This window comes from Gobius niger (genome assembly GCF_951799975.1).
Source record: "Gobius niger genome assembly, chromosome: 12".
NCBI lineage: Eukaryota > Metazoa > Chordata > Actinopteri > Gobiiformes > Gobiidae > Gobius > Gobius niger.
The window spans coordinates 3,406,567-3,416,281 of record NC_136863.1 but is presented as its reverse complement, the minus strand read 5'-3'; the positions used below and the strand labels follow the sequence as shown (position 1 = coordinate 3,416,281).

At 46.2% G+C, this 9,715-nt stretch overlaps 1 protein-coding gene across 1 annotated transcript; it reads right to left on the bottom strand.

The window, feature by feature from the left end:
* Positions 1-164: 164 nt before the first annotated feature.
* lrrc73 (leucine rich repeat containing 73) lies at positions 165-7,073 on the bottom strand. Its single transcript, XM_079567528.1, has 7 exons — positions 6,856-7,073; positions 4,516-4,788; positions 4,285-4,445; positions 2,774-2,896; positions 740-840; positions 414-657; positions 165-329 (listed from the first exon to the last, which is right to left on the bottom strand). The coding sequence occupies exons 2-7, from the start codon at positions 4,785-4,787 to the stop codon at positions 262-264; spliced, it is 969 nt and encodes a 322-aa protein (XP_079423654.1). The 5' UTR covers position 4,788; positions 6,856-7,073; the 3' UTR covers positions 165-261.
* Positions 7,074-9,715: the final 2,642 nt, after the last annotated feature.

The window sequence follows — 9,715 nt, the reverse complement described above, 5'->3', positions numbered from 1 at the left end:
AACAAACTCTGACTCTGAGCCGTTCAGCACAAAAAGGTTTTATTGAAAGAGTTTGAATAAATAATAAAACTTCAGTCAGCGTTTCCTGGTCTCAAACCCGCCGGAAAACGTCTGACAAACATCCCAAACCCGGGACTGGTCACAGATTTGAACTCGACTAAACCTTTCATATTTACTTTGTTGCCAAAACCCACAGAAACATTAAAAACATCCAGTTCATTCAGACAAACGTCTCAGGGCCAATCAGAGCTCGGGGGCGGGTCACATCTCTGTCTCGTCCAATAGGCTGTCTCCGAGCCCCGAGGTCAGCAGCACCGTGTGAGCTCCCCCTGCAGGACGACAAAGGCCTCAGCTCATCTGTCAGTGGTTTGGTGAAAAACAAGATCAGTTCTACTTTCTGAAAGTGGCCTCACCGCGGCGCCCGCCTCTCGGCGCTGGGACTGGCGGCTGCTGTCGACGCCGCTCTCTGATTGGCTGCTGGTGTAGACGCCGCTCTCTGATTGGCTGCTGCTGCAGACACCGCTCTCTGATTGGCTCGTCGTCGTTCTCTGAGAGCAGGTATTGGATCTCAGTCTGGATCTCTGGACTGATCCGGTTCTCGGCCAAAACCAGGACTTTAAGACTCGTCGGAAAAAAGAGGAGAAGGTCCCGAAAAACCTGCAGAGGACAGGACCTGGTTTAGTTCTGGTTCAGTCCGGGGTTAGTCCTGGTTTAGTCAAGATTTAGTCTCGGTTCAGACCTGGGCTGAGGTGTTGGTGAGTCCAGTTCCTTCCAGGTCCAGAGTCTCCAGGGTTCTGCTCGACGCCACGGCAACAGCCAGCATCTCAGCAACACGGTCTCCTAGCAACAGAGCACAGCATCAGGACCAGGTCCAAACCAGGACTAAACCAGGACTAAACCAGGACTGAGCCAGGACCAAACCAGGACTAAACCAGGACTAAACCAGGACTAAACCAGGACTGAACCAGGTCCAAACCAGGACTAAACCAGGACTAAACAAGGACTAAACCAGGTCTAAACCAGGACTAAACCAGGACTAAACCAGGACTAAACCAGGTCTAAACCAGGACTAAACCAGGACTGAACCAGGTCCAAACCAGGTCCAAACCAGGACTAAACCAGGACTAAACCAGGTCCAAACCAGGTCCAAACCAGGTCCAAACCAGGTCCAAACCAGGACTAAACCAGGACTAAACCAGGACTAAACCAGGACTAAACCAGGACTAAACCAGGTCTAAACCAGGACTAAACCAGGACTGAACCAGGTCCAAACCAGGTCCAAACCAGGACTAAACCAGGACTAAACCAGGTCCAAACCAGGTCCAAACCAGGTCCAAACCAGGTCCAAACCAGGACTAAACCAGGACTAAACCAGGACTAAACCAGGTCCAAACCAGGTCCAAACCAGTACTACTCCAGGACTAAACCAGGACTAAACCAGGACTAAACCAGGACTAAACCAGGACTAAACCAGGACTAAACCAGTACTATTCCAGGACTAAACCAGGACTAAACCAGGACTAAACCAGGACTAAACCAGGACTAAACCAGGACTAAACCAGGACTGAACCAGGACTAAACCAGGACTAAACCAGGACTAAACCAGGACTAAACAAGGTCTAAACCAGGACTAAACCAGGACTAAACCAGGACTAAACCAGGACCAAACCAGGACTAAACCAGGACTAAACCAGGACTAAACCAGGACTAAACCAGGACTAAACCAGGACCAAACCAGGACTAAACCAGGACTAAACCAGGACTAAACCAGGTCCAAACCAGGACTAAACCAGGACTAAACCAGGACTAAACCAGGACTAAACCAGGACTAAACCAGGACCAAACCAGGACTAAACCAGGACTAAACCAGGTCCAAACCAGGACCAAACCAGGACTAAACCAGGACTAAACCAGGACTAAACCAGGACTAAACCAGGACCAAACCAGGACTAAACCAGGACTAAACCAGGACTAAACCAGGTCCAAACCAGGACTAAACCAGGACTAAACCAGGTCCAAACCAGGACTAAACCACTGAACTAAATACATCAGAATGAGTGAAATTCTCGTGTCGTGTATTTTTCATGAATAAACCACTTAAATATAAACAGCTTCTGTGTAAAGTCGCTAACATTAGCTCTGACCTTTAGCTCTGACCTTTAGCTCTGACCTTTAGCTCTGACCTTTAGCTCTGACCGTTAGCTCTGACCTTTAGCTCTGACCTTTAGCTCTGACCTTTAGCTCTGACCGTTAGCTTTGACCGTTAGCTCTGACCGTTAGCTCTGACCGTTAGCTCTGACCGCTAGCTCTGACCGTTAGCTTTGACCGTTAGCTCTGACCGTTAGCTCTGACCTTTAGCTCTGACCGTTAGCTTTGACCGTTAGCTCTGACCGTTAGCTCTGACCTTTAGCTCTGACCTTTAGCTCTGACCTTTAGCTCTGACCGTTAGTCTCGATAATTACTACATTGACTTATCGATCAATAAATGACAAATAAACAATGCGATAGCGCCCCCTTCAGGACTAATCATCATCATAATCATCATCCATAAACATGAAACTACCCGGTCGGTGTTTATCGCAGAAATCCCTTTTTACCAGAGTCTAGTGAACTCTTAGCAGATGATGTCGCTCATTCTGCTGCTGATTCGGACACAGCTCAATAGTTTTTCCTCAAAGCTGCTCACGTTTGGGTTCACACGAGGAGAAACGATCCCCAGCAGACGCAGTGATTCTGGAGTCTTGTATATTGTTCTCTTTATAATAAACCGTACCCAGGGCGTTGTAGTCCAGGCGCAGGACCCGGAGCTGGGAGCTGTGGGCCACAGCGACGCAGAGACGAGTCCAGCCTCGAGCACTGACCGCCGGGTTAGAACTCAGCGTCAGCTCCTTCAGCCCTGGAGCAGAAACAGTGAATACTGATAATAATAGTTAAGTTAATACAGTAATACATAAGATTTTTCATTTGTTTACATTTTTTGTGATATTTATTGTTTTCAGGAAGTGACATAGAAATCACAGAGATGTCTTTAGCTCTGAGCCTGATACCCGCTCTCCCTCTGCGCCCGCTCTCCCTCTGTGCCCGCTCTCCCTCTGTGCCCGCCCTCCCTCTGTACCCGCTCTCCCTCTGTACCCGCCCTCCCTCTGTACCCGCTCTCTCTCTGTGCCCGCTCTCCCTCTGTGTCCACTCTCCCTCTGTGCCCGCCCTCCCTCTGTACCCGCCCTCCCTCTGTACCCGCCCTCCCTCTGTGCCCGCTCTCCCTCTGTGTCCACTCTCCCTCTGTGCCCGCCCTCCCTCTGTACCCGCCCTCCCTCTGTACCCGCCCTCCCTCTGTGCCCGCCCTCCCTCTGTGCCCGCCCTCCCTCTGTACCCGCTCTCCCTCTGTACCCGCCCTCCCTCTGTACCCGCTCTCTCTCTGTGCCCGCTCTCCCTCTGTGTCCACTCTCCCTCTGTGTCCGCTCTCCCTCTGTGTCCGCTCTCCCTCTGTGCCTGCTCTCCCTCTGTGCCCGCCCTCCCTCTGTACCCGCCCTCCCTCTGTACCCGCTCTCCCTCTGTGTCCGCTCTCCCTCTGTGCCTGCTCTCCCTCTGTACCCGCTCTCCCTCTGTACCCGCTCTCCCTCTGTGTCCACTCTCCCTCTGTGCCCGCCCTCCCTCTGTACCCGCCCTCCCTCTGTGCCCGCTCTCCCTCTGTGCCCGCTCTCCCTCTGTGTCCGCTCTCCCTCTATGCCCGCTCTCCCTCTGTGCCCGCCCTCCCTCTGTGCCCGCTCTCCCTCTGTGTCCGCTCTCCCTCTATGCCCGCTCTCCCTCTGTGCCCGCTCTCCCTCTGTGCCCGCTCTCCCTCTGTGCCCGCCCTCCCTCTGTGCCCGCTCTCTCTCTGTGTCTGCTCTTCCTCTGTGTCTGCTCTTCCTCTGTGTCCGCCCTCCCTCTGTACCCGCCCTCCCTCTGTACCCGCCCTCCCTCTGTACCCGCCCTCCCTCTGTACCCGCCCGCCCTCTGTACCCACTCTCCCTCTGTACCCGCCCTCCCTCTGTACCCACTCTCCCTCTGTACCCGCCCTCCCTCTGTGTCCGCCCTCCCTCTGTACCCGCCCTCCCTCTGTACCCGCCCTCCCTCTGTACCCACTCTCCCTCTGTACCCGCTCTCCCTCTGTACCCGCTCTCCCTCTGTACCCGCTCTCCCTCTGTGCCCTCCCTCTGTACCCGCCCTCCCTCTGTGCCCTCCCTCTGTACCCGCCCTCCCTCTGTGCCCTCCCTCTGTGCCCGCCCTCCCTCTGTACCCGCTCACCTGGCCGGGCTCCGTCGGGCGGCAGCAGTCCGCAGACCTGCTCCAGCGTCTGGTCCGACAGAGAGCAGTCCCCGAGGTCCAGACTGAGCAGAGCCGGGTGCAGCGCCAGAGACCGGACCAGGACCAGGGCGTCGGGGTCCTCCAGAGCGTTGCCATGGAGACTGGGACAGAGACAGACGCCCTCCCGTCAGCCTGACCATAAACCAATGCCGGGCAAACTCTTGTACTCACAAGAGCGTGTTGAGTCCGCGGTTCCGGAGCAGGGCGCGGGCCAGGTCCCGTGTCCGGTCTGGCCCCGAGACCAGGCCCAGGCTCAGGTGGAGCTGGAGCAGGGACCGGGACCGACCCACGGACTCACAGATCCTCCCGAAGTCCTGGTCCGACACACGACACCCGCGCAGGGAGACCAGCTGCACCCGGTCCTCGTCCAGGGACTGCACCACAGACCGGACCTCCACCGGACTCAGCGGGTCCTCGCAAAACTGGACACAGACCGGGACCATCCTGGGGAGAGAGTCCGGGTCCAGTCAGGGCTTTTAACGCCACTTTAACGCCTGAGCATATTTTCAAGAGCCGCACAATATGAAAAAAAACATTGTGTCGCATTTTTTGGTGATACAGTCGACATTTTCACAAATTGCAAGATGTTTTACTTCTTGTGTTTTTTTTAACTCTTGTTTTGTCAGACTATACTTTAATGTGGGCATATCCTGCATTTGGGGCTTAACCTCTTAACTCCCGCCCGAACCGAGAGGATCTTTTTCCTCACGTCATCAGATTTTTTTTCCATCATTTTTTTGTTGGGTATTCAACTCATTTTTGTAAACTTTTTTGTCACATTTTTGTCACATTTTTGTAATTTTTGGTAATTTTTGTGTCAGTTTTTTATCACATTTTTGCACAAAAAAAATTATCACATTTTTTGTCAATTTTTTGTCACATTTTTGTCATTTTTTGTCAATTTTTTATCACATTTTTGCAATTTTTTTATCACATTTTTATCATTTTATTGTCACATTTTGTCACATTTTTGTCTTTTTTTTTGTCACATTTTTTTTTTTTTTCGTCAATTTTTGTGATTTTTTTGGTCACATTTTGTCACAGTTTTGTCATTTTTTGTCAATTTCTTGTGACATTTTTGCCACTTTTTCATCAATATTTCGTCACTTTTTTGTCAATGTTTTCTCACTTTTTTGTCACATTTCCATCATTGTTTTCGTCTCAGTTTTGTTGCTATTTTCACAGCTTTTTTCCAGAAGCTTTTGGACTGGGGTAAAGCCAAACTGGAGAAAATGTGCTCGGTTCAGGTGGGAGTTAAGGGGTTAAAGGGACTGGCTACCGTTTTTCCACACTGAGATGTTCTTACCCGAGCTTAGACGAGTTGATCCGTACCTGTCTGGTCTTTGTGCCCGTGGAAGAGCGTGGCAGCTTCCAACTCCCCCCCGTTTGGAGCTGTAGGAATACTAACATCTTTGGTCGTTTTGCATGACTGAGGGCACGCACAAAGACCAGACAGGTACACATCAACTCATCTAAGCTCAGGCAAAAACATATCTATGGCTACGTCTGAAACCATCAAATTGTAGCTTCTAAGCACTAACACTATCAACTAACTCCTTAAACTTTCATAGGTCGACTGTTCGATCTATGCAGTTAGAGAACTAGAGCTTCAGCAGCATTTTGAACAATCCGTCCGTCATTAAACTGGGGAAAGGGAAATGACATCACCAACAGCTGTTTTAGTTATTGATGGAGTGCAGGCCAAACAAAAGCGAATGTCGCCCCCTACTGCACAGTGTCCAACAACAACAACAACAACAACAACAACAACAACAACGTGCCCAAACAAAGACATTTAAGGAGAAATAAAATCCAAATGATGCAGTGGCTTATGGGACGGCACATAGCTCCTAATCACCGGTTCGTTAGCATCAGAGGTCCCTATGCTAAAGTGGCTATGACAGTTAGCATCAAGGCTCCTTTTCCTAACTCCTTCCTAACTGACAGCCCAATTTGGAAGCATCTTGTCATGGCGGACGCTGACGCACATCCGGTTTGGCGTAAGAGCTCTTACCAATCTGCTCGTTTCGGACGCAGCATAGGCTACTGTAAGTCTGGAAAAACAGTGGCCTGTTCCTTTAAAAAAAGAAAAAAAAAGGCTGAAAACGCGGTTGTTTACTGCTGCCTAAATGGGGCAATTGATAGTATTTTAGTTTCCATTGATTGATTGATTGATTTTTATTCCATTTATTTATTTATTTATTTTCAATCTTGCAACGTGTAAACAAACCCCCTCTCTTGGTACAGCGGCATTTGTGGTTTCTGTTACTGGATATTTTTGTACATCTTTGCTGTGTTTTTGTGAGATTGGTGGATTTTTTTTTACTGCAGAGACTGACTGACCAGTGCAGGACACCACGCTCAGAATGAGGGACAAACTTACTACTACTTACTTTCATTTTGAATATTTGTGTTGCATTCTTGTGTTGTTGCTATAAGGCCTGAAATGTGCTGTACATGTAAATTTGCCTCGCCATCATTCTCTTACCTTTAATAGATTTAAATCGATACCTGATGGTGATGGGTCAGATCATGGTCCTGGCTCCAGAAGGTGCAGCTCTGGGGAGAGGCCAGGGAGGTCCCGGGCCGGTGTGGAGCCGCAGAAGCCCAGGGGAAAGTGCTCTGATCCTGAGGACTGTCAGCTCTCTCTCTGTCCGCGGTGTTTGAGCGTCTCCATAGCAACCGGGGCAGAGATAGGACGGACAGAGCGCTCACTCCTGACCATAGAATGCAAAGTAAGAAGCTCCGTCATTTTAGAACAGGGAGAAAAAAGAAATAAAAATAGGATGATGTTGCGTGTGTTTACCTCTTAACACCTCTTAACACTTTACCCAAATCTAAAAGCTTCTCCACTTAAATGCCTCATTTAAAAGCAACAAAATTGATGCCCCTTTTTACAAATAAGAAAGTCAAATATGCCTTATTTTAGTTCAGTTCAGTTCAAAAAAATTTATTCAGCCATGGCGTTATTACAGACACGATAAAAACAACAACAGCAAAGTATTCAATGCTGAATAGGAGCATGAGGAAGACATACATTGTCTTATAAATTTCATGTCCCTTTTTTTTCCCAAAATCTGAGCTGGCTCTGAACAGACGGCTCACCCGTTTTTCATTTGTTTTAGCCGATAACAAGGTACAATAATACTTTACATCTAAATCAATGACTGTTTCAAATTTGTCCAACATTGGTTCTTATGTTTCGTTGCCTTCATATTTTTCAAGTACATTTTATTGAATTGAGTGATTGTGTTACATGATTTTTGAACAATGTCCAAAGAATTCCATAAACTGATCCCTTTTACAAGAACCCCCTTTTGTTTTTGTGAAGTGTGTGAATATGGTGCCCAGAAATTACCCTTTCTTCTGTTGTTACTATCTGTGATTAACATACATTTGTTTTGAATATGTATTGGCACCAACTTATTTTTCACTCTCCACATAATTTGTAGTATTTCAAGGTCTGCAATTTTATAAACAGTTTGTTTGTGTGATCTCGTGGACCTCTGAGAGTCACAATTCTTATATCTTTCTTCTGGAGTAAGAACAACCTTTCTGTATAACTGGTGCCTGCATTTCCCCACACTTCAATACAGTCTGTTATATAAGGAACTATTAAGGCTGAGTATAAAAGCTGTAATGAAGCCTCATCCAATGTGTGTTTAACCTTATATAGGATACCAATATTTTTACTAACTTTACCTTTGATGTGGTCGATATGAGGCCTTCATATTTTTCAAGTACATTTTATTGAATTGAGTGATTGTGTTACATGATTTTTGAACAATGTCCAAAGAATTCCATAAACTGATTGTACAAGAACCCCCTTTTGTTTTTGTGAAGTGTGTGAATATGGTTACCAGAAATTACCCTTTCTTCTGTTGTTACTATCTGTGATTAACATTCTTCAATACAATACAATACAGTCTGTTATATAAGGAACTATTAAGGCTGAGTATAAAAGCTGTAATGAAGCCTCATCCAACGTGTGTTTAACCTTATATAGGATACCAATATTTTTATTAACTTTACCTTTGATGTGGTCGATATGAGGCTTCCAGCTAAGTTTGCTGTCTAGGAAAACCTTTATTCAATTACAGAAAAAAAAAACATTATGTAAAGGGTCATTTATTTTATAGTATTTTGGGGTTCGATGCCTGAAAGGTTTTGGAGCTGCTGTTCTTCTGAAGAGTGAGCGGTGCATCTGTTCCAGACACGATCTCTGCCTCGGCTGATCCTCCGAGGGTCACGTGGTGAAGTGGATTAGGGCTCAGGTGTTGGACAGGTCAGTCATCTGTTACTCATGTGGAGCTCTCCCACAGCGAGAGCTCATGGGTCAGAAGTCTCAGGATAATCACCAAAAAGAGCTGTTATGAACGTGTCACTGCTGCTGTGACTCTGGGGAAACATGAGCTCTACAATCCACAGGACAATAGTGCAAAGCAGTAAAGTATTTCACATCTGAAAACAGCTTCAGCATTAAATGTCTGTCGAAACAGAGGAGACTTGAATTTTCTTTACCATTTGACCAACCAAACTTGAACTGTTTTCTATCATCCAGGTCATACCATAAACCAGGGGGAGGCAAGTTTGTGATGGAGGGCAAATTATCTTCATTACCAAAACGCCAAAGGCCAAAATTCACAAATGTTGCCCAAAGTAAAGCATATTTTTTCTACAAATATCAGTTTTGTCATACATGACCTACGGAGTGTTTTTTGAGGTGAAATTTAAAAAGATTGACAGTATTTTCCACATTTTGAGAGTACTGTATCAGATATATGTTCTCTGATGTTTATTTTCTCTTATTTAATAATATTTCTCATCTTGTGGCCAGAGATGTAATGCTTGTGGGAGATGTTTTGGCCCCTGGACCTGACGTTGCCTTTCCCTGCCATAAACTAACCCCTCATTTTGTCCTATGAGCCTCAAATACACTTTGTTACATGTTGTAACCACTTGATGGCAGCATTACATTTTGATAGATTATATTGTATTTATTAGTTAATTTTTGCGTGTTGACTCAGAACAATAGAAATGATCCTGATAATATTAGATTAGACTTTACTATGTTTTTGTTTTGTGTTTTCCAGTCCACATATATAATTTGGAATTTGCTGTAAAATTACCATTATTACACACACAAAAATCCTGGCCTAAATAATGTCGTTCACCATTAAATAAACATGAACTAACGAAGTCACATAAAAAAGGAATACAATATAAATGTGATTTTAATGATAACGAAACATTTGTGATAAATGTTTCTATTATAACTATTTTAATGTTATTGTTTGTTCTTCTTTATGAGTTTAAATGCCTTTCAAATGTACAAAACTCATTCATATTTATGTGAGAGAAAAAAATTACA